This window comes from Staurois parvus, unplaced genomic scaffold (assembly GCF_062004578.1).
Source record: "Staurois parvus isolate SC_StPar_1 unplaced genomic scaffold, SC_StPar_1.0 ptg000151l, whole genome shotgun sequence".
NCBI classification, from domain to species: Eukaryota; Metazoa; Chordata; class Amphibia; order Anura; family Ranidae; genus Staurois; species Staurois parvus.
In genome coordinates, this window is record NW_028317947.1 from 3,945,190 (window position 1) to 3,971,317 (window position 26,128).

The following is a 26,128-nucleotide window of genomic DNA, read 5'->3' on the forward strand; positions in this document are numbered from 1 at the left end:
CTCAAGGGGCGTACAATCTAAAGGTAGTTGTGGATATATATTACAAAAAATTGGGATATATATTGTTTTGTTTTTTTTAATTCATCAAAGTGTATTTTTTCCCCAAAACATTGCGTTTGAAAAACCTCTGCGCAAATACCATGTGTTTTTTGTGTCTTATTTGTCCCTACTTACCATTCTCCTTGAATCAGCCACCTTACAAAAATCATCCTCAAATCCGCATTAATATTTCCCCATCTCTGCTTCTATTAATATACTAGTCTCATGTATACATGCAAACATTTGGGAATAGTGCTGTAAATGTGAATTGTTGAACAGGATTCTCTAGCTGAGCAGATACGTATTATTTACGATTGTTCCTGTAATAGCCCAGCCCTTCGGAGTGAAGTGAAACTGAAAGCCCAGCTGACATTTGTAGAAGAAAGTTCAGAGCTTTCACAGTACAGAGCTGTTGTGTATCCTTCAAGAAAAGATTTTGTTGATTTACTCTTGAAACAGTGACGCTATATTCTAATAGTGGTGAGTAGAAACTGTTTTTGTTTATGATCTATTGTAGTAATGTCACTTTTATACTGCTGAAGGTCTTTGATCTTCAACATTTTTCTTTTAGGTCTGAGAACAGGAAAGGGCTGGGACTTTGGGCAGGGGGAACAAACAAAGCTAAAGGCATGAGCAGCAAGGGCAGGATATCATCGTTTTGCATTGATTGTCAGCCCTGAGATACTTTGTTCATAAATACAACATATAATATATTTCAATCGATCAGAATAGCAGATTCCACAGTGAAAATTGAGATGCTATCGACAATATACAAAAACTGTAGCTGCTGACTTTTAAAATACAGACTTACCTATCCTTTGGTCCATTGGTGTCCTCATGGTGTCTTCTCTCCCCGGCGCCGGCATCTTCAGTGTGGGCACTTGGCTGTGACAGCTTGCGGCTTCACACCTGGGTGCCCACTGCACATGCGCGAGAAGCGCTGCGCTTTGTGAATGGCCCCGTAGTCTTTTGGGACCTGTCACGTGTCCCAGAAGACTACGGGGAGGGAGGAGGACAACTTCTGATCGCCTTAGTGGATCGCAGCGGAAAATTCAAATTCAGGTACCCGCTCCCCAAAAGTGCCAATCCTTAATTGTTTTTTTTTAATTCTATTTATTGATTTTCTCAACATACAAAAAGAACAACATACAACACAAGACCTCGCAGGCGCAACAGAGAACACAGATTACGGTGGTGGTGTGTGTGTGTGGCACAGTGGGAACATAGAGGAGTACTGAGTAGCCCCCCTTCCGGCCAAGGTGGCTTTGTGCCCTCCCCTTAACAAGTAACAAAACCATATAGCATTTAAACCGTAATTCACATGCTAGCTGTAGAATTATCTCAAAGCCATTTAGACCAGACTTTGGTACATTTTTTTGGGCAGCCTCATAAAGACATGTGAGTACATGTCTTTATGTAAAGGAAGGGTCGTATTGACTAGCGGTTGCCAAAAGGTTATGGTGGGGGGAGTGGACTTTTTCCAGGTAGTAATGGCCTTTCTGGCATAGAACAGGAGAAGCCCCAAGAGTGTCCGTTCAGCTATGGTAGGAGCGAGCCCTTCTATCAGACCTAGTAGACATATTCTTGGAGAAGGTGAAAATGCAATACCAGATACAGCTTTAATTATATCAACATCGGGCTCCCAGTATATAGCGATAGCGAGGGCACAACCAAAATATGGGTGAAGTCCCCCCAAGCAAAGGGAGCTTCTCCAACAATTAGGGGAAAAAGTGGGATCCATTTTGTGTACTCTATAGGGGGTAAAATATGCTCTATGTACTATTGTAAATTGAATGAGCCTGTCTCTGAGGGAGAAAAGTTGTTTAACCGCTTCTGCGCCACCCTATAGCGGAAATACTGCTACAGGGCGGCACAGGGTGCAAAATCACGTATATATATATATATATATATATATATATATATACGTGATTTTGCAGTGCCAGGCAGGGGGCCATTTGTGGCCTCGGTTATCAATCACCGGGTCCCAGCTGGCGAGTATTACCGACGGGGGAGAGACCTGTGTATAAACAACACAGATCTCTCTCCTGTCAGCTTCCGCACACTGCTTTATAAGGCTCTGCACAGCAGAGCCGGTCAAAGCAGTGTGCTTACAGTGTAAAGCATGCACACAGCACACAGTTAACCCTTTGATCACCCCACATGTTAAACCCTTCCAGCCCAGTGCCAGTGCTTTTTATTAGCACTGATCATTGTATTGGTGTCACTAGGGATGTCAGTGACACCAAGTCAGTTCCCCCCCAGTGTCAGAATGCCTGCCGCAGTCCCGCAGAATTCCACACCGCATCAGTGTGAACTCAGCCTTAATCAGCATTTTTTGGCAGGTGTGTTTTCTGGCTGGAAAAAAAAACAAAACTAGTGGGTTTCTAGAGGAGTTCTTTAGCTGTAAAAATGCTCCAATGCTGATAAAAGCTAAAATAACTCTAAAAAATGCGGCTATCCGGGGTTTATGAGCATTTTTAAGCCTGAAAATTTTGTGAGAACATAACTTTGCTAAAAAAAGCAAAGGATGAAAAGCACTAAAAAACGCTGAAAAAAGCTAATACAGAAAGCTAAAAAACCTCACGTTTTTATTGCAGCATTCTGCAGCTAACTCTACTAGCGTTTTTAAAACGTCCAGTGTGCATGAGGTCTAAAGGTCCTTTCACACGGGCATTCTGTCATCAGTTCAGTTACGTTTCTTTTAAGAAAAAAACAGATCAGTTTTTATACATTTTTCATCAGTTTACATCCGTTTTTTCATCCTTTTTTCATCTGTTTACATCCGTTTACATTTGTTTTTCGTTTTTTTTTTTACGGAAGAAAAATAGGGTTTTCTTCCGTTTAAAAAAGCAGATATTAACGGATACGGACCTTAACGGATGTAAACGGATGATCACCCGCTTACATCCCTAGTCCATAAAAATACATGGGTGATCGTTTTTCATTTGTAAACGGACAGATGAAAAACGGACATATGGAAAGAGGCCTTATCTTGCAGAAAAAGAACGGTTGTTGAACTACAGTGCAGGCTGGAGTTTGGCTTCAATTTGTTAGTGTACCTGAATCTGCTAGTACATCTGACATTCCCCTTCCCCCAGACCAGTGTTTCTCAACTCCAGTCCTCATGGACCCCCAACAGGTCATGTTTTCAGGATTTCCCTCAGATGAAACAGCTGTGGTAATTACTAAGGCAGTGAAACTGATCAAATCACCTGTGCAAAATAATGGAAATCCTGAAAACATGACCTGTGGGGGGTCCATGAGGACTGGAGTTGAGAAACACTGCCCCAGACTGACAATGCTGCTGTCTGCTGTCCCCTCTGTGTGGATTTAAAAAATAAAACTAATGCGGCCACCACATCTAATGATGGCTAAGCTGCAATATATTACATTTTTTGGTTTTGGGTTTAATACTTCTTTAAGGCTCCACACCTAAAACACCCGGATGTGAACAGTACCGTACAGCTTGAAGAAGGAGTGGAGCTGGGTGAGGCCTTCCTGCAGGAAGCAGAAAAAAAACCCGGACGTTTTATGAAAAAGAAACAGTCATAGCTTCACTTTTTTATTTCTGTCTGTGTATACCCCAATGTTTATAGTTGATCCGGTTCTTCTTTGACACCACCTTTCTGAAGACCACTCAGCTGGACAGTGAGTAATTGTAGTGTATGACGGAAGTTATTGCTTGTTTTATTCTACAGCTAAGGGAAACTCGTCCTGACCATGTACAGACTGGGATGAGTCACCCAACATAACAATTTGTATTACAGTTTATCCCATTACTAACCAAGAAGTAATATAATCCCTTCTTTTCTTAACCACTTCAATACTGGGCACTGTCACCCCCTTCCCACCCAGGACAATTTTCATCTCTCTGCACTGTCGCACTTTGAATGACAATTGCTCGGTCATGCTACACTGTACCCATATTAAATTATTATCCTTTTTTCACACAAATAGAGAATTATTTTGGTGGTATTTAATCACCACTGTTTTTTTTTATTTATTTGCTAAATAAACAAAAAAAGACTGAGAATTATGAAATTATGACTTGTTGTGAAGGATGCATCCTGATGAGGTTATATATTTGTCTCAGCTAGTCTTTGATGACAGAGAATATGCTTATCAGACTCTGCAGGAGTATACCCGGGATCAGCTGCTAGAGTGCATACGGGTCGCTCATTCCCTAGTAGGTCAGGGCATGGAGCTCTCTGAGGTACAACCATTGATTCAGGCTTGTATTGAGCTGGCTTCGTCTAGTACCCCTGGAAGCAGGGATGACTTTCTTCCTCCATTCAGGGCGAGTCAAATAATATCACTGGTATGGTTGTTGGAGGATGATCCGGATTGCTTCTTGGAGCATTATTCAGCATGTTCACCACATATGCTAATGAAGTGTATAAACGCAGTGCAGTCTTTGACCAGACAGGCCTTGTGTAAACTGAGCGTTGTCCAACCCATACTGCAGACATGGTCAGACTTGTTACAGCTAGCCTCAGTCAGCTTGCAACAAACCAGTCCTGCTTCTCATCATTCTTCTGTTCAAAGCTCTCTTCCTGCATTCCCGACAGCACCCCCAGTGACAGCCCAGTATACCCTGCTATCTACCACATGTCAGTCCCCTGCTCCCACTCGCTGTACCATCCTGCCAGTATCCAAACCGGTCAGCCTGCCGTCTGAGAACCCGCCTTCCGTGGTTCAGCCTGATGACTCGGTGCCCGCTGATGTACCCGATGACTCTGTGCCAGTTGACTCGGTGCCCGCTGTTGTGCCAGTTGACTCGGTGCCCGCTGTCGTGCCAGTTGACTTGGTGCCCGCTGTCGAGCCAGATGACCTGATGCCTGAGGACCCAGTGCCCGCTGTTGAGCCACATGACCCGATACCAGTTGACTCTGTGCCCGCTGTCGTGCCAGTTGACTCGGTGCCCACTGTCGTGCCAGTTGACTCAGTGCCCGCTGTTGAGCCGGATGACTTGATGCCTGATGACTCGGTGCCCGCTGTCGTGCCAGTTGACTCGGTGCCAGTTGACTCGGTGCCCACTGTCGTGCCAGTTGACTCGGTGCCCGCTGTTGAGCCGGATGACTTGATGCCTGATGATTCGGTGCCCGCTGTCGTGCCAGTTGACTCGGTGCCCGCTGTCGAGCTTGGTGACCTGGTACCCACGGTTCTGCTAGATGGCTCGGTGCCCGCTGACATGCCCGGTGACTCGGTGCCCGCTGTCGTGCCAGTTGACTCGGTGCCAGTTGACTCGGTGCCCGCTGTCGAGCCAGATGACTTGATGCCTGATGATTCGGTGCCCGCTGTCGTGCCAGTTGACTCGGTGCCCGCTGTCGAGCCAGATGACCTGATGCCTGAGGACCCAATGCCGCTGTTGAGCCACATGACCTGATGCCTGATGACTCGGTGCCCGCTGTCATGCCAGTTGACTCGGTGCCCGCTGTCGAGCTTGGTGACCCGGTACCCACGGTTCTGCTAGATGGCTCGGTGCCCGCTGACATGCCAGTTGACTCGGTGCCTGCTGTCGTGCCAGTTGACTCGGTGCCTGCTGTCGAGCTTGGTGACCCGGTACCCGCGGTTCTGCTAGATGGTTCGGTGCCCACTGACATGCCCGGTGACTCGGTGCCCGCTGACTTGCCAGGTGACTCTGTGCCCGCGGTTCTGCTAGATGGCTCGGTGCCCGGTGGCCCGCTGTTGTGCCAGATGACTTGGTGCCCGCTGACGTGCCTCTGCCTGCTGTGCAGCCCGACATGCCAGCCCCTGATGTCCAGCTAAACTGGCCAATAACTGATTCCCAGCCTGCTCCTGGAAATCCTGTGTCCAGTGACCTGCCTTCCTGGGTTCTCCTACACAAAGAGAAGTCTACCAGTAGGAAACCCAGCCAGCAGGTTTACTCCGGCAGTAGGATATTCAGCCAGTTACCTGACCCGGGCGGTGGAACATTTGGCCCACTAAGGACTGTTTGGAGCGTCCTGAGGCCGCTCCTTGAGGGGGGGGGGTACTGTCAGGAATGGACTCAGCACTGGTGGTGGGACTCACCTGCCGTGTGGGATGCAGTACCAGGGCTGACCAGCGGGTGCTCTCAGCAGCCAGAAGCTCACTCCTGCAATCAGCCAAACCTGGGGCTGATTGCAGAAGGTGTATTTAAGGCATGACCAGGCCTGTGATCAGGGCCTTGCTGTATGTTTTCCCATGAGCCTCTGTACCTGGTATCCTGTGTTCCTGCTTCATTGCTGACCCTGCTTGATCCTGACCTCTGCTGACCGTCTCCTGTTGAACCCCTGGCTTGCCTGACCATCCTTCTGCCTGATCCCCTGTACCACGCTGCCCGTGAGTTACTGAACCCAGCTTGTGACCCTGACCATTCTCTACCTGCTCCTTTGGTACCTTGCTGCCCGCACGTTGCTTACCTGGCCCGTCTGACCACGCTAACTACTCTGACATCCATCCATCCTGCACGGATCCAGCCGTCCCTGCTCACACCTTCTGCCTCTTCACATCAGGCTTTCTACCTGCACATACCTCTGGCGGATCCCTCTACCACTAGCAGGTGTACTCAGGGGCCGCGACCTGGTTCCTGTCTGCTCCAAGTCCATCCCCACCATCAGGGGCCCTGGTGAATAAGCAGACTGGGACTTAGACTCCGCGCTCTGGGGAATCCTGTCCTGAGGACCGCTAGACGTACCACCAAACGGTCATTACAGAACCCTACGGCCGGCCTGACCATTCCACCTCTCCAGCCCTGACTACGCCTGTGTTCCTGCACGTATTAAGATTAGTGGAAGGTTGGTTTGTTCACTGTGCGTTTATATATATATATATATATATGTGTGGCTAATAATAAACTGTATTATTATACTATACCTGGAACCTGCGTTTCCCTGTGTCAGTCCACACCTTTCTGGTCACTCCTAGATTCCTGACACAGTTCCCCCCCAGTGTCAGAATGCCCACCAAATTTCGCTGATCGCTGTCATTACTAATAGGAAAAAAAATCCCAGTATCTATACTGCCATTTGTAAACGCTATAACTTTCACATAAACCAATTAATTTACATGTATTGGGATATTGTTTTAGCAAAAACATGACGCAGAATACATTTGGCCTAAATTTATGACGAAATATGATTTTTAAAATTTTTTTTTACTGGACATGTTTAATAGCAAAAAGTCAAAAATATTGTCTTTTTTTGCTTATAGCGCAAAAAATAAAAAACGCACAGGCAATCAAATACCACCAAAAGAAAGCTCAATTCGTGGGAAAAAAGGACGAAAATTTCATCTGGGTGCGCCGTCGAATAACCACGCAATTGTCAGTTACAGTAACGCAGCGCCATAACGCTAAATGGCCTGGTCGGGAAGGGGGGTAAATCCTCAGAAGGGCAAGTGGTTAAATTGCTTCTGTCAATGTGTATTGTTGTGATTAGCTGTGATTGGCCACAGCTAATCACATGGTACAGATTAACTGTGATTGGCCCTGATTGGACCACTCACAGCTATCAACACAATTGTAAACAATGAATGGCATGAATCAAAGCCATTTATTGCTTACGATTGTCATGTAATCTGCTGTGATTGGTCACTGCCAACACATGATACCGGCAGCATGCCAGTACACTGATCAGTCATCTGCTGTCTCCAGTGGACACAGCTGGTGAAAGATTGCGCAGCACCATAGCCTGACAACAGGCTGAAAATAGGCTAACCTAAAGGTCAGGGTTTGATCTAGGTCAGGGTTTAGCCCCATTCACACGTGCGCATTTCATGACCGTGTGCAAAATCTTGTTTCCGAGAAAAATCTGTGTTTATGAAATGATGGAAAGATGCATGAAAACATGTGTTCATTGGTAATGGCACCCAAACATGTCAAGTGGACATGTGGCAAACTAGCTGAAAAAGCTACATGAGCTACTTTGGTGCATTTGTCGTGTGTAGGGCAGCCTGTGGCGATTGGAGGCATCTTGTATCATACTCTGCAAATATCATTCTCTCCCTTCAGCCCCCTCCCCTTGCAAGGAATGTGGACTGTGTGTGTGCTGAGTTCAGTTCTGAGTGCACAGGGCACAGCTGGATATGCTTCATGGTTGTAAACCCAATTAGCTGGTTCCATGATGTCTGTCAAACCCTTGCCTTGGCCTGGTCGTAAAGATATAAATCAGTCCGTCACTGGACATGAAAAGCATTCCAGAATGGCAGTAAAACATACATTCCACTTGAAACCACTTTTTAATAGAAGATCATAAATCCCAACAGGAACAAGGTACAATAAAACAAAGCATATATTCAGATATGTCAGTTTAATACGAGTCACCTGACACATTACACCCCTATGTGGCACTTACAAGAGAGTAGAAAGTAAAATGTTGTTATCTGGAATGGTATGATATTGCATATTTGATGTCTGGACGTTCAGGAAATCATTCTGCATATTAATCTACCAGTGGCTAGGCTGCTACATGTACCTAGTGAAGGGTATTGGCCATGGTATAAACGTGTGAGGGATTTGGTCATAGCTTTCTCTATTTATATATATATATTGGTTACATCTTTTCTGTAAATATTTTTATTGCACCATTTTGACCTTTTTAGTAATGAATCCTATTTTCTGAAAAGTGTTGAACTGTTTCTAAAGCTCTTTAATGCAAACTAAGAAGAGTACTACTGTGTTTTAAAACCTCTGGATACATCTGTCTGCGGTGACAGTGTGTATACAGACGCTTATTCAAACATCATAGTGTTACTGCTGAGATTTGTGAGTTTCCTCCTTCTCTGTAAAAAGGTGGTGGTGGCAGTGTGAAGGGTTAATTGCCTAATTAACCTGACCCAGTAACAATCGCTCTCAGGCTATTGGCACCTAGATTGGGGTCCAATGAGCTTTGTGCAGGGTGCAGCTGAGAGTGGCATTGTTACGCAAGTGGCAGCGCGGTTTTAGATTGGCTAGTCCTTCGGTCACAAGTTGGTGAGAATGGCTGGGGTCTTACGCAGCGCCCGTCATACAGCCCATTGAAATAAATAAGATGCCCTGTGTGGGTAGCACCAAACGCTCACAAAAAGCACATAAAGGTGACGCCTGCCATTGTGTAATCCCGAAACATAAGGTATGGATGGGGCCTCAAGGTTAGCATCAAGGCTACGGTCAAAGGTCTTGGTCAAAGGTCAGAGTCAGTGTATTTTAAGTAGGATTTAAAAACAATTTTTAAAGTTAGTATCAGTGTCAGTTAGGTAGGTTGGTTAGAAAACAAAATGCGCACTATTGATTCTGGTCTGTGCTATGGGTACAAACAACAACTAACATACATATATGTGGTATTGCTGCGATCATCAACAGTGGGCAAATTTGTTTTGGGTTGTCCTTTTGTGGTAGGTCATGATAATAGCAAGAAATATACAGATATATTTTTAAAAATTATTTTTTTTTTACTATTTTGTGCCAGTTTTCCTTATATTCCTATTACAATTTGCCATCAAATGAAAACCCAATATTTCCTGAAAAAAAAACCATATAATTCACCAGCTACTCTAAGTAGTTGCGATAATATGTACAATTTTCAGAAGTTAGAATTTGTTTTACCCTCAGTCATGCAGGGGTTAAGCAGTACCCTGTACCTTTTGTGTGCAAAAAAGCAGTGTACTTCCTGATTTCCGCGTTCTGTGTCCCTACTCTCCTATATAAGAATTGGGAGCAAAAGAGACATGGAAGCTGTACGCGACAGCCATCTTGTTAAGGTCTCAGCATTTTGGTTTCATGAGCAGTGCTCCTATTCTTCCCCCTACCCCTTTGCAAACTATGGAATTTGTAGCTGTAACTTTTAACAAACTTCAAAAGAACTTCTTATCTTAATTAAAACACAAATAGACACCAGCGTCCAGGGCTGTCTTGGCAGGATGTCTGTTTCCATGAACCATGGAAAACACTTTCCTCTGCCCTATCTTAAAACAATAATAGCTCAGTCAAGCCGTCACACATGACCTGTAAGGCCATTAGAGCTCTAGGAATGCAGATAAAATGCCATAAAACGTCTAGTGCACGTGTAACAATTCCACATACAATTCAAAGAATTCAACAAGAACATTAATATTAGGTATATATTTGAATAGGGAATATCAGACTGAACAAATCAAGGTCATACATGACTATGTTAGCACAAAGGAAAGGGGAGAAAGCAGTCTTTTCCCTCCTGGCTGACAAAGGTGCACTGTGTTTGGTATCCCTGGGTTCGAAATATAATTCTGAATATTAATATGCCAGTTGCTAGAATACCACCTGCATGTACTGGAAGTTGAAAAATTAGTATGAAACTGTAGTTGGGACTTGGTCATAATTTTGGGGACCTCCTAGCACCCATCCCTTAAACTGGATAATTGGTCAGTTGGTCTCTGTCCACACCCTCTTGATATCATAGAAAAGGGGATGACAGGACTTGTTAAGCTGGAGCTCTCGTTTAACATCAACCAAAGGAATATCTTAACGGACTTGAGAGCCAGGGCAATGTTTTTGCTCAGACAATTGTACTCTGCTAAAATCAGGACTTTGCAAGTATTCTGCCTTTTTAACTCATTCCTTTTATCTCTCTGTTGCTTTATTGTTCTCTTTATGTCTTTACAACATCCCTTTCTGTAAATATTTTAATTGCGCCATTTTGATCTTTTTAGTAATAAACCCTATTTGGAAATGTTGAAACTGTCTTTAAAGCTTTTAATGCAAACTAAAGAATCCCTGTCTCTTGAAAATGTTACTGTATATAATAATCCTCTGAATATACCTGTCTGTGGTGACAGTGCGTGTTACAGACGTTTATTGTTCACATTTGTTGTTGCTAACATTGTGAAGGGTTGATAGGCCCAAAACTATCTGGTGGCAGTTTGAAGTTTGAAGGATTGATTGCATAATTAACCTAACCCAGTTACAATCGCTCTCAGGCTGCTGGCACATAGATTGTGGTCCCATAAGCTAGAAAATCTTTGTGCAGGGTGCAGCTGAGAGTGGCATTGTTACGCATGTGACAGCGCGGTGGGAGATTGGCTGGTCCTTTGTCATGAGTTGGTGAGAAGAGCAGGGGTCGGGCACCGTGGTCGTCACAGCCTACAGTAAAGTTTATTTCAGTGCTAGGTGTTGGAACAGGCAGTGCTGGATTCCAAAGTGGTGCCCAACAAATGATGGCCCAAGTTGCGGAGGGCCAACGGGCCGCAGGTGATAGATGTCTAGTTAAATGAAATGGATATCATGTTAGTCACCAGTCATACTGCTGCTGCAAATTTGTGTGCAATTTCAGTGCAATTTCTAAAGACTTTATTGCTACTTGTGAAGATTTTCAACAATTTCTTGCAGTGTGATTTGCATTATATTCTATGTATGCGAAATTGCAACAAAACTGCAGAAAAAGTAATGTAAGAACTATTTTAGAAATCGCGCTGCAGCAAAACGCAAATGCTAAGGCACTGACATTCACATTCATCAGATGCAATTTCAATTCGCAAATTGCGACCCTAAATGTGGAGCTTTCACACCAGGTGCTGATCTAAGTTGATCAAGGAATGTTTAACACTTTGAAAAAGCAAAAACTACAGTTCCCTGTACAGGTCCCTCATTCACACCAAACTAGCGTGTTGGTATGTGCCAGGGAAAAATGTAGTCAAGCTGCTTTTCTGTGCAGCACATTCCACAAAAAGAAGCATAATAAAGTGTTAGTCATGGTGTGAACAAAGTACATAGATAACAATTGTTTTCTATTACCTGGGAGGGGGAGTGTTTAACCCCTTGCCCTCCAGAGGCTTTACCTCCCATCCTGACCAGGCCATTTTTTGCGATACGGCGCTGCATTACTTTAACTGACAATTGCGCGGTCATGCAGCGCTGCACCCAAATTAAATTTATGTCCTTTTTTCCCACAAATAGAGCTTTCGGTGGCGTTTGATCTCCTGTGCGTTTTTTTATTATTTGCTCTATAAACAAAAAAAGACAACTGAGACAAAAAACTATAATTTTGACTTTTTGCTATAAAACATATCCAGTAAAAACAATTAAATTCATAATTTATAAATTTAGCCCAATATATAATCTGCTACATGTCTTTGCTAAAAAAAAATCCCAATACGTGTAAATTAATAAATGTTTTTTTCTATACTAGTAATGGTGGCAATCAGTGACTTATAGCGGGACTCCGGCGGGCATTTTGACACTGGGGGGGAACTGATTAACTGCCACTCACATTCCAATGACACTAATACAGTGATCAGTGCTAATAAAAAGCACTGACACTGTATTAATGACACTGGGTAGAAAGGGGTTAACATCTGGGGCGATCAAAGGGTTAACTGTGTGCTGTTTTACTAACTGTGCTGTGTGTGTTTTACTATGTAAGGATGCTGCTTTGTGTTGCTCTGCTATGCAGAGCAATACAAAGCAGCATGCTGGTGCTGACAGGCAGGGCCGTGGATAAAGGGGTACCACCAGTCCTCCTGTACGGGGCCCAGGCAGCTGGTTGAATCAGATGTGGGAAGAGAGGGTGGCTTCTTCTCCTGTCCCTTCCCCTGGCTTTCAGCTGCTGCAGAAAGAGCCATACAGGGGGTCGGTTCCAGTAATTGCCCTCGCCCCACCCATCACCCTCCCTGTGCATCACGGTGGATAAAAATCAATGATTTTTTTTAAAAAATAAAAAAAATTAGATTTTTTTTATTTAAATCGGATTTTTTTAAATAAAATGCTTTTTGAGGAAAATATATTACCATCCAAAGGTTATTCCATCATGAAATAAAGATTAGTTTTTTAATTATGTAGAATAAGGCTGCATATGTTTAATTTTTTGTTAAATAAATTCCATGAATCCATTCACAATGTCATGCTCTTCCAGAGGATTTTGTAAGATTATTGGGCAGTTTCTCTGCCTACAAGATATTATCACAGATGCTCGGTTTACTTTTGCAGTTCTCAGAACTGAATTTGACTCAGCAGAGATCACATGCCTCTTCACAGCAAAATGTTATAACATGAACAGAGTTAAGAAAAAGACCTTAATCCTAACTTCTACAAACCTATGAATACAGAATCAACCCCTTCAGTGCTAAGTTTCAAGAAGTTCAGTGAATAGAATAGAAACAATATTTTTCTGATTGTTTGGAGTGGAATAGATCTGCACAAGAAGAAAGTGAAACTAAGTGTGAGGAGGAAGGGGCTGACAGTCTAAGTTTCTTAAAATATATATATTTTGTTTAGCCAAATTAGTTAACAAACATGGATGTTTAAGCAAATAATATATGCTGGAATGTTATTGTTTCAGATGAATAAATCTATTTAAATTGTTATTATTAAGGTAATGATAATTTTTCTCCTTCCTAAGTACAACAGAAAAGTTGTCCAAATATGAATGATTAACCTATTAAACTGGGGATAAAAAAACTAATATGAAAAGTTATTCTAAAAATCTTCATCTACTTGCATATTAAAGTTATACCAGCAAGAATTAGTCTATGTAGAAAACTAGGATTTAAATCAAGCTTTACTGACTAGTGATTTAAATTGTGATTTAAATCAGTTTGATTTAAATCAAATCCACCCTGCTGTGCATCATATGTTTCCCCCTGCAGCCCAGGCCCCCCTGTGTGCCCCCCACAGTTCTGCTGGCCTCTCTTCTCTCCTTTCCTCTGGCATCTGCAAATACAAAATAGGATCCTTCAGGATGGAGAGTGGGGGAAGTTTCCGGTAAATATGTCACATTTATCAAACCCTGCCTTTCCTGAATGAACACAATGAGTGATCTGTAACAATCACTCACTGTGTTCATTCATAACTGAAGCGGGGTTTTTTTTTTGGTGGAGGGGCCCTGTCAGGTTCGCTGTATGGGGCCCTGTGGTTTCTAACAGCAGCCCTGCTGACAGAGGAGAGATCTGTATTGTTTACATACAGACCTCTCCCCGTCAGTGTTCCTCGACGATTGCCATATATTGGTGGGGAATCTCCAGCCGGGACCCAGTGATCGACAGCTGTAGTGGTGCGGGTAGGGTGGCGTGCACACGTGTGCACAAGATGCTAAATCATGTATATTCTGCTATAGGGCGGTAGGGAAGCAGTTATGGAGGGAGACATCGGTGGACTCATGTCAGCTGGGAACGGGGGGGTAATAAGTTAGCCCCTAGTCGCAAATATGCGGCCTCTTGACGTGTGGGCCTTGACGCCGCGCAGCCGCATATTTGCGTACCATTTGAAAATACATATGTGCTGAGAGCGCGTGCCCTGTGAGCTCCCAGCACATATGTCCGCGGCTCACGGAAAGGTCCCAATCTCCCCTTGCGATCGGGACAATTTCCAATCATGTGACTGCTGTGACGAATCACATGACCCTAAAACCCCACCCCGCCTCCTGGCTTCTGAATCTCTTAAAGGGCCAGGAGGTGTCGGTGCAAAGGGGTTAAACATCTAAGGAGCTTCCATATTCTGCATAAATAATTTTTTTTTAAACCAATAATAAAAGGCAGTGGACAATTTTTATCTCCAGATTTGATGTTTTGATATTTAATTATTTAGGTTTGTCTGCCTTGCTGCCCGCAATGTCATAACCTGTGGCCCTTCAGTGTGGATCATAGGTTTCCTCACAGGCTGCGCCACTTCAAAAGCCTTCCCCGCACTGGAGTGCAGGCCGTGGGCAACCAATGAGCAATAAAAAACAAACAGGCAGAACGTTGTACAAAAATCGTCCGCAGACCTTGACTATAGATATGAGCTTTATTATCAGTCGCCATGATTCCAGCTGTATTCATACCTGCAGTAAGCTGGCGTATATAACGTAATGGCGCCGCTCCATGGTGGAGCTCAATAATCACCTCACCGGTATGAAAGTGGGAGCGGTGTCCTCAAATGTCTCCAGTCATGTGGGCGCAATGGAAGAAAGGATGCCGCTCTAACCACTCATGGAGTTCTATGTGAAGATGGCCTCAGCCGTTGCTCCAACCACGCCCTCTAATGCGTTTCGCCCTGCCCACCAGGGCTTGGTCACAGAGGAGTCATACTTGACTGAACATTGCATGGAAAACATGGCACACCACACAGGGCTGCTGTTAGAAACCATGGGGCCCCATACAGCCAACCTGGCAGCCCCCCCCTAAAAAAAAAGTGCACAGTTTACTATGCTGCAGTTATAAATGAACACAGTGAGTGACAGGTACTGATTATTACCTATGTTCGTTCAGGGAAGGAAAGGGCTGATAAATGTGACATATTTTACAGGACCCTTCCCCCACTCTCCATCCTGAAGGATCCTATTGTGTGCTTGCAGCTTCCGGTGAGGAGAGGAGGGAAGCCGGGGTGGGGGCACACAGGGGGAAATGTATGGTGCACAGGGAGGGTGATGGGTGCGGTGGGGGCAATTACTGGTACCGATCCCCTGTGTGGCTCTCTCGGCAGCAGCTGAAAGCCAGCGGGAGGGAGAAGAGATGTCAGCTTTCAGCTGCTGCCGAGAGAGCCATACAGGGGGTTGGATCCAGTAATTACCCCCCCCCCCCGTCGTGCCGATCACCCTCCCCACATCTGATTCACCCAGCTGCCTGAGCCCCCCTTCTGGCCTGGGCCCCGTACAGGAGGACTGGTGGTACCCACGGCCCTGGCACCGCATATTAACTAGTTGCCGACCGCAGATAGCCGAATGACGGCTTCACTGCGGCCGGCCAGTTCTGGGTGGACGTCATATGACGTCCCCCCAGAACGCGCTCTCCTGCGCGCCCCAGGGGGCGCGCACCCGGCGATCTCCGTGATCGCTGTGTCCTACGGACACAGCTGATCACGTGATGTGGTAAAAGGCCGATCCCAGCGGCCTTTTACCACGTGATCAGCGGTGTCCAATGACACGCTGATCACAGGGAAATGCAAGTGCCGCTTCTCGGCTGCACTTTCCTCACGCTGTCAGATCGTGAGGAAAGTACTGCCGAGAACCGGCAGTTGTCACAGCGGGGATCGGCACCGATCATCAGGACACTGATGATCAGTGCCCTGATGATCGGTGCCCAGCAGTGCCACCCGCAAGTTCCGCCCACCTGTGCCCAGCAGTGCGCCCACTAGCTCCGCCCACCTGTGCCCAGCAGATCACCCACCTGTGCCACTCTGCAGTGTCACACACCTGTGCCCAGAAGTGCCACCTACCTGTGCCCAGAAGTGCCACCCACCTGTGCCCACCCACCAGTGCTGCCCACCAGTGCCACCCACCAGTGCAGCCCAGCAGTGCTGCCAGTCAGTGCCACCAGTCAGTGCCCAGGGGTTGTGCCAGTCAGTGCCGCCAGTCAGTGCCCAGCAGTGATGCCAGTCAGTGCCGTCTATCAGTACACATCATCAGTGTCACCTATCAGTGCTGCATATTAGTGCCGCCTATCCGTGACACCTCATTAGTGCTGTCTATCAGTGCCCTTTAGTGCTGCCTATCAGTGCCCATCAGTGCCGCCTATCAGTGCCCATCAGTGCTGCCTCATCAACGCACATCAGTGAAGGAGAAAAAATACCTGTTTGAAAAATGTTATAATAGAAACAAAGAAAAATTTTTTTTTTCAAATTTTTTGCACTTTTTTTATTTATAGCGCAAAAAGTAAAGCGCCCAGTGGCAATTAAATACCACCAAAAGAAAGCTCTTTTTGTGAGAAAAAAATGATCAAAATTTCATATGGGTACAATGTTGCATGACCGCGCAATTGTCAATCAAAGTGCGGCAGCGCTGAAAGCTGAAAATTGGCCTGGTAAGGAAGGGGGTATAAGTGCCCGGTAGGCAAGTGGTTAATGGCTGCAGCAAAGAGCAGACAGGTTGGGAATTTTATATAGGAACCAAAAACCTTTCTAGAAGGTTCCAGCTGACCTGCCACAGGCCCCCTCATGCCCCTCAGGTGCAGAGATAAGGGGATTGAAACTGTCAGTGTCACAATGCCATGAGGGAAAGGGGAACCTTGAAACAAATATCCCTCTTTTCCCTTTTAGGCCTCATTCACACGCCAGCATTCACACTCTCTGTGCTTCAGGTGACGTCAAATTGGGAACAGCGGCTGTGTCTGTGCAACCGCTGCAACTCAACTGACCTAAGTGTTGCGGCATCCCCGTGCAGATAAACACAGCCCTCACACAGGCCTAAGCTGTAGTACACCCATGTGTAATTCTCTTCTCTGCCTATTACATTCATGTCTCTCCGCTGTATCACAGCTTTCTCTGGAGCTGACATTACCATAGTGTATTAAACTGCGTGAGGCGGAGCTGAGTGACGTGATCCACCGGAAGCCACCGGAAGTGACGCAGGAGCCATTGCCCTGCTGTATAGAATAAGTGCCTGAAACTTTTTGATCAATGTAAGTGCAATTTTAATGTTAACCCCTTCACGCCTAAGGGTAAAACAAATCTAAATGCCTAAGCACAATTTTGCAACGTTGACATGTGTTAGTAAAACCGTACAAATCATCACAACTACTTTGTACATCCAGGTGAATTATACCGCGTTTTTTTTAGGACAAATTGGGCTTTCATTTGGTGGCAAATGGTAATGGATTTCTCCTGTTTTTTTTTATTATCAAAGGAAAACTGGCCCAGAATAGTAAAAAAAAAAAATTTTTTAAAATTTAGCTGTGTGTTTCTTGTTACTACCATAACCTACCACCAAAGAACAACCCAAAATACATTTTCCAGCTCTTGACGATCACAATGATATCATATATGTGTATGTTATTTGTTGTTTGTATGTTTGTACCTGTAGTACAGCCCAGAAACAATAGTGCACATTTAGTTTTTTTGTCTTTTTTTTTTAACCTAAAACACACTGACACTAATATCAATTAAAAAAAATAATAAATCCTGACCTTTGACCCTGACCTTTTGCCCTTGACCTTATCCTGGCACTGAACTAGATCAAACCTTGATCTAGGTATTTTTTCTTTATTTTTTAATATTTATTTATCTTTTTTTTTTTAACAAACATTTTTTTTCCCCCTCTATGCCAGGAGTTAGAGAGAAGCAATGTATCTCTCTCCTCCATTCTTAGAGAGAACAAAAAAAACAAGGGGGCCAGTGACTGATCACTGTGATAGCCAATCAGAGGCTATCACAGCAGTCATGTGACCCGGAATCGGGTGTCCCGGGTCCCGATTGTTAGAATGGGACCCGGAGCTCTCAGTGACACCCCGGTCTTTGTGCTGGAAGGGTGTGCTTTGCGGCGCACTCCCAGCACACAGGTACCCAAATATGCGGCCCCACATAAAAAAGTTCTGTGAGGCCGCCTATTTGTGTGACGTTGGCGTCAAGGGGTTAAATAAAAGCGATCCCAAAATTTCTTCTTTATACCTGAGACACACAAGATCAACTTTAACCGCTTCCCTGCTGCCCTATAGCAGAAATACTGCTACAGGGCGGCAGGGCTGCACAAAATCACACACACACACACATATATATATATATATATATATATATATATATATATATATATATATATATATATATATATATACACACGTGATTTTGTAATTCCAGGTAGGGGGATCACCGAAGATTTCCCGATTGCCGAGAAACAGTTGCAGGGGAGAGACTTTTGTGTAAACAACAAAGGTCTCTCTCCTGACAGCAATAATATGCTACTGTGTATTTCTCTGCACAGCAAAGAAATACACAGCAGCATGTTTCCCAAGTAAAACACACACAGCACACAGTTAACCCTTTGATCACCCCAGACGTTAACCCCTTCCTGCCCAGTGTCATTAGTACAGTGTCAGTGCTTTTTATTAGCACTGATCACTGTATTAGTGTCACTGGGGATGTCAGTGGCAGTTAGCCGGTTCCCACCCAGTGTCAGAATGCCTGCCTGAAGTCGCTGATCGCCGCCATTACTAGTATAAAAAAAATTGAATAAATATTCCAGTATATATACTGCCATTTGTAAACGCTATAACTTTCATGTAAATCGATTAATTTACAAGTATTGGGATTTTTGTTTAGCAAAGACATGTAGCAGAATACATTTTGGCGTAAATTTATGAAGAAATTAGATTTTTAAATTTTTTTTACTAGATATGTTTTATAGCCAAAAGTCAAACGTTTTTTTTTTAAATTCTCAGCTCTTTTTTTACCCCCCTTGCTGACCAGGCCATGATGCACCCAAATGAAATTTACGTCCTTTTTTTCCCACGAATTGAGCTTTCTTTTGGTGGTATATGTGGCTGCGGCTGTCAATCACCGGATCCCATTGATTCGCGGCTGCGAACAGTGGGGCGGGTAGGGTGCATGCGCCCGCTCCTCGCTCTCGCTCGTAAATGGAAAATCACGTATATATTCGTGATTTTGTGCACCCGTGCCACCCTGTTGCAGTATTTCTGCTATAGGGTTTGCCGGGAAGTAGATAATGTCTGCGTCAGTATTGGCACAGCAGTTTCAAACAGCAACATATTGTCTCTGTTAAACTGAATGTGTCATGCATCTTTCAGGAATATCTGTGTACTAAATTGTCATATAGGTGATAATGAATTCCCCCTGAGGGTTGCTGGAGGAGGAAGTGAGGAGATACACACTGCTGGATGCTTTACAGCACAAGCAATCCTGCAGTTATACTGATAATGTGTAAAATGGTAACTTCCTGGCTCAGTTCTCATTTTTTTTTCACCCAAAAAAATCTGATCACCAAATCTGACTGGGTGATAAATCTGCAGTGCCTTGAAAAAGTATTCATACCCCTTGAAATTTTCCACATTTTGTCATGTTATAACCAAAAACCTAAATTTTTTTTATTGGGATTTTATGTGATAAACCAACACAAAGTGGCACATAACTGTGAAGTGGAAGGAAAATTATTACATTTTTAATAAATAAGTGAAAAATGTGGCATGCATTTGTATTCAGCCCCCTTTACTCTGATACCCCTAACTAAAATCTAGTGGAACCAATTGCCTTCAGCAGTCACCTAATTGGTAAATAGAGTCCACCGGTGTGTAATTTAATCCCAGTATAAATACAGCCGTTCTGCGAATCCCTCCGAGGTTTGTTAGAGAACATTAGTGAACAAACAGCATTGTGAAGGCCAAGGAACCCACCAGACAGATCCGGGATAAAGTTGTGGAGAAGTTTAAAGCAGGGCTAGATTATAAAAAATATCCCAAGCTTTGAACATTTCACGGCGCACTGTTCGATCCATCATCTGAAAATGGACAGTATAAATGTGTGAGTTTAGCGAGCGCACCAATAAAAAGCTGCTGATGCACAAAAAGGAACCACAAAGCCTTTCTAAGAATATGACATAAAAATAGGGTGTGCAGCGCTATATAAATAAAACACACTGTCTAAAGTATGACGAAATTGACAGAAATGGAAAAATCCCATAAACTGGATGTTAAACAGTCCAAGGTAATATAATATCAGTCCAAAAAGGTATATTCCAGTGATGGAGTATAAACGACTTCAATCCAAATGGGTATATTCCAGCATCCTAACATGAAGGTGTAGAAAAATTGCCCACTCACCGGAAGTGCAATTTAATGTGCACATAGAAATTCCATGAAGCCGGAGGTCCCATGAAGGTATAGCCTGATGATAAAGGTGCCCTCTGGTGGTGGATAGGGTGACGGCTGCCAGAGAAGTTGATCTGGACCAATTTCCCAAATTGTCCTGCCTGGGTGGACTCCTAGAATGCTGGGCTGAGATGTGGAGGCTCAGTGCCAGGTAGTAGAGATGAGAATGCTCATAGTGTAGTATTGTAAAAAGTATTTATTGAGTATATATCATTAAGATAAAACAGTAAACGTACAGGGTTGGAGTACCTATACAGGTATAGTGTAAATGAGCTCTTAAATACACTGACCAGTAAATATAGATGATGGCCACCGGACCTCCTGATCCGGTGGCTTAACGTCAAGTCTGACACAACTGCAAGGAGAAGAGAGCCGTTAAGCGGCATTTCACAGGGAGACATCTACACTGATCATTAGGGCACTGGTCATCGGTAACCTGGTGATCAGTGTAGCCCAACAATTCGGCCAATAGTGCCCATCAGTGCCCGCTCTTCTGTGCTGGCAATCAGTGCCCATCAGTTGAATCAGTGCCGCCTATCAGTGCCACCTAACAGTGCCCATCAGTGCTGCCTATCATTGCCCATCAGTGCCGCCTATCAATGCCCATTAGTGCTGTCTAACAGTGCCCACCAGTGCCACCTATCGGTGCCCATCAGTACCGCCTAACAGTGCCCATCAGTGCCACCTATCAGTACCCATCAGTGCTGCCTAACAGTGCCCATCAGTGCTATCTAACAGTGCCCATCAGTGCTGTCCATCAGTACCATCTAACAGTGCCGATCAGTGCCGCCCATTGGTGCAGCCTCATCAGTGCCCATCTGTGCAACCTATCAGTGCCCATCAGTGATTCCTCATCAGTACCCATCAGTGCAGCATATCAGTGCAGCCTCATCAGTGCAGCCCACCAGTGCTCATCAGTGACTCCTCATCAGTGCCCATCAGTGAAGGAGAAAAATTACTTATTACTTATACAAAACTTTATAACAGGAACTAAGAAAAACTTTTTTTTTCAACATTTTTGGTCTTTTTTAGTTTGTTTAGCAACAAATCAAAACCCCAGTGGTGATCAAATACCACCAAAAGAAAGTTCTATTTGTCTAAAAAAATTATAAAAATTTTGTTTGGGTACAGCGTTGCATGACCGCTCATTTGTCATTCAAAGTATGAGAGTGCCGAAAGCTGAAAATTGGTCTGGACAGGAAGGGGGTAAAAGTGCCCGGTAGGCAAGTGGTTAATAAACCATGATAATGCCTACATTCTTCACAGTCTGCCTTTTCTCTGCACATCTATAGTCAAGTAATAGCTATAGACACACATTGATAACATCCATACCAGTACTTACAGTCCTGCTGCTTATTATGGTGCATCTTTGCTCTTAAAGCGTATGTAAACTCTAACAATAAATTTGCTTGTACTCTTTGCTTCTGCACAGTTAGCAGTTGGAACTGTTCCCAGCTATCTCCATGGACTATAAGCCACCTTCCCCTGTTATGAAAAAAAGAGGGAGGTGTTATGTTGACCTAACACAGTGTTAAGTTGCCCTAACATGCTGCCTGTCCTAGGATGACAACACTGCTCAGGACAGTTGTCACACTGAGACAGAAAGTGTGTTAATGGCAAGACTACTGGATAAAAATAAAGGAAAAAAGGCGTGGAAAAAGAAAACTAATGTAGCCACCACATCTAAATACCAGTAAGCTCCAAGACTGTCAAATGTGTTCTTGGGTTTAGATACGCCTTAAGCCTGCTTACTTGACTGTAAATCAAGGTAGATAAATTCCAAGCAGCGAAAGAGTTTTGTGTTTTTGGCACATTTGTATTATCATTTTAGGCCTGAAGATTAGTTGAAACTGCCAGATTTTATATACAGTGGTTTCTAAAAACAGACACCCTGGAGAATAAAATGATGATAGTTTAAATTTTTTTTCTATGTCACACGAGTTTAGTGCAACGGTTTATGAAATGCAAATTTTCAGTAAATGTTACACTAAAATTAATTTTAGGGCACAAACACGCAATATATTATCTTATTTTATTGTAAAATATAAAAGATAAGATTACGCCGAGCAAATAGATACCCAACATGTCAAGGCTTAAATTTCGTGTACCCATGAAACTGGTATCCTACATTTTCCAAAAGCCCCTACAGGTCAACAGTTTAGAGTTAACCTTGAATTATTGATCTCTGTCCAGCCAGGAATATGTAATGTGTAGCACAATTGACATTTTCATGCTTAGGTGCATGGCTATGACTAAGGCTTATTGCCGAAACGCGTAAGCCATTTTATATGCACATTTTACTTGTTCAATAAAGTTTACTATTCGGGAAGACGAGTGCCGGCTATACCAGTCTTCAACATTCTGCAACTGATGTATCCATTTACGTTTGTACTGGCATGTATGTGTGGGGGGGAAACTCAAACGTTTTTGGGGAATGGGGGTTTTAAGTGTTTGGGTGGAACTTACATTTTTTTTACACTTTATAATTTTTTTTCTTTATTTTTCATCACATAGGGGACAAAAAGGTCCCTTATGTGATTTTTTTAATTGGTGACAGGTTCTCTTTATTGAACCATCATGGGTCTAAAAGACCCCTGATGTCACACTTGCCTTCCAATGAAGCTGCACAGATCCAGTCATACTGGTGTACAGAGCCTCACATGGGGGCGATATTTGTGGGATCAGTACTTATGGGGGGCATGGAATTAATTAAAAAATCTCCTCCGTCACTGAATATATGTCAACCATAACAATTAACTTTTTTACTCTTTTTGTCTATTCAAAATACCATTGAAAGAGTCTTGATAAATGTGTTCGTAAATTGCAAAAACACCTGTTAATCCTGCCAGAAATCTTGTGAGCCCCTAACTTCCTATACACACTTTTATTAGCTCTATTTCCAGTTGTTGCTATGGATTACAGAACTCCTAGAGTTTTCAAAAGAACAGTTGGGAAGATTTCTGTAATCCTAACTCACTTCTTGTCCTAGGGTGACAACTCTGCTCCTCCATAGATACGTTACAGTGAGTGAATTGCCATCCTACAACGGGAAGTGTGTTACTGGCAGGATTGCCAGGTGAATAAAAGAAAAAAAAGGATGGATTAAGAAAATGAATGCAGCTGTCACATCTAGGAACTGGTAATCTGAGATACAGTATTATTCTTGGATTTAGATACAGTTCAAGTTTTATTTTTAATTTGTCTGTAGGTCTGATTTTAAATTGTACAGTATATATGCTGTCCTACTAACACTTAGCCGAATGCTAGCTGACAAATCTGACGAAAGCAGCGTTGTGTTTCATTCCAAAACTGAATTCTAATGATGAGCCGAACACCCCCCGTTTGGTTCGCGGTTGAACATTCGAACCTGCAAAATGTTCGACAGCGAACTTCGAACACAAATAATTTAATGAGTGGTATCTTACTGCATCTGAGTATGTGGTATGATACCGCTCAGTTACTAAAATACCGCATGAGTTATATTAAGTCATGCAGTATTTTAGTAGTGAAACATTCTTTCATGTTTCAGCTGTGGGGGCTTCCCCGCTGACAGCTGAATGTAAAACAGATTGTCAGCATTGCCCAACAATTATAAAAAAAAAAAAAACCGATGTGGGGGTCCTCCCTCCCATCCATACCAAGCCCTTCCGGTGTGGTAAGGATTTTGAAGGGAACCCCCATGCCAAAATGTTTTAAAAAGTGGCAAGGGGGTCTCTCCCAAAATCCATACCAGACCCTTCTCCGAGCATGCAGCCTGGCAGGTAAGGAAAGGATGGGCCGATGAGTGAGCAAACCCTCCCCCCCAAACTATACCAGGCCCTCAACATAGGGGGGGCATTTTGGGGCCGGGGGGTCTCCCCCATATTGATGGAGACAAGGACCTCTTCCCCACAACCGTGGGCTGTGGTTGTGGGGGTCTGCGGGTGGGGTGCTTATCGGAATTTGGAAGCCCCCTTTAACAAGGGGGCCCCCAGATCCTGCCTCCCCATGTGTCTGAGTATGTGGTACATGGTACTGCTACCCATTCACAAACAAAAGTGTAGTGTAAAAAGACAGGAGACAGTCTTTGACAAGTCCTTTATTTAAAATAAGAATAAAAAAAATATCAATCACGATGCCCGCCTTCGCTGCTATCTGAAAAAAGAAAAAGCCTGATGCTGGCTCCCGCTGTCAGACAGCTGCGCCGCGATGACAATTCTTAAATACTGTCATGACGTCATCCTGTGCTGTGATTGGCCAAAGCATTGCACCTAACCTGTGGTCAGGTGCATTGCTTTGACCAATCACAATGCACTGTCAGGGTGCAATGCATTGTGGGGTGCGGCGGGTAAGCAGCCCGCTGAATGCCCATATCATTTGTGTGTTCAGTGAACATTCAGCCCAATACCACTGAATTAACTAGTTCTGTAAAACTGCAATACAATCACATAAACTAAAGTTACAATATGCTTGTATGCATGTCTCTCACAAATGTATACAGTGAGCACATTTCATACAAACAGCTACCTACAAATGACATTGAATAAATTGAAATGCAATCTAGCTATGTATGTGACTTTAACAAAAACAGCGAAAGAATTTACAGGCATATGCGTATCAAAGGGAGAAGGGAAGCCTTCACTGGTGTTCTCCTGGAAGCTAAACTAGAACTGAACTGATGTGTGATTCAGACTTCCCGATGATGTGAATACAGAACAGTATAGAAGACTAATTTGTGTGACTAAAAGTAGGTGTTTTTAAGAGTTAGTAACGCATCTGAAACAAATGTTCTTCTGTTTTTCTATTTCAATATGTAGAATTCACCCAGGGAAAGTGACATGGAGGCTGAAAGTGCTTTAGAAATGCAAGAGGAGCAAGGTACCGTACAAACAGATAGAGGACAAGATGGACCCCCCACATCCATGAATCCAGGGAGCTTTGAAAACTATTCACAAGTCATCTTCCCAAACATAAACAATTCTTATCCACCTAAAACTGATATTCTATGCACCTTTCACAAAAGAAACAAATTCAAGTCTGGCACCAAAGACTGGATAGGAATTTTTAAGGTAAGTTGGTATGAAATTGCTATACACATATACAATTCTCCGTACAGCCAGGACCTAGTTAGCCCAAAATACAGTGTAGTACCATTTTTGTTTTTCCATAGAAAATACATTTTACCTTACAATATACATATGTTGACGTTTAGTGGCTAGAAGTAGTAACATTTGCTGGTACAGTGTTAAAAGTGCAATAAAGTTAGATAATAGTACTGGCACTGTGATCTATAGAAAAGGTGCCCACATGCTGTGAATAAAGTAAAACTATGAAAGTAGCAATAAACAAAAAATGGAATATATTGCAGCTTATATCATTAGATGGGATGGCTGCATTAGATTTCTTTTTTAGGCTTTTTTCCTTTATTTTCATCTTGTGATTCAGCCAGTAAGTCTGTTGTTTTTCAACAGAACAAGCTCTCCTGAAAATGTATCAGTTAGAGTGTTGAGACAAACCATTTAACAGTGACACACTTTCTGTCTTTTGATGTGTCCACTCCTAACAAAGACACCTTTGGAAAGCAGCAATGTCAAGAAGGTAGTGTTAGCTG

At 43.6% G+C, this 26,128-nt stretch overlaps 1 protein-coding gene across 3 annotated transcripts in view; it reads left to right on the top strand.

The window, feature by feature from the left end:
- The first annotated feature begins 377 nt into the window (after nucleotides 1–377).
- The window catches only part of CALCOCO2 (calcium binding and coiled-coil domain 2), a 113,398-nt gene continuing 87,647 nt past the window's right edge, over nucleotides 378–26,128 (top strand). The window contains exons 1-3 of one of the 3 annotated variants that reach the window (XM_089674363.1): nucleotides 385–519; nucleotides 17,201–17,343; nucleotides 25,335–25,586. In XM_089674363.1, the coding sequence (XP_089530489.1) occupies nucleotides 25,356–25,586 (231 nt within the window). In that variant the 5' untranslated portion in view covers nucleotides 385–519; nucleotides 17,201–17,343; nucleotides 25,335–25,355. Of the gene's footprint in view, nucleotides 520–3,561; nucleotides 3,688–17,200; nucleotides 17,344–25,334; nucleotides 25,587–26,128 lie in introns of those variants that run through there. The other 2 variants (XM_089674362.1, XM_089674364.1) reach the window with 2 other exon arrangements.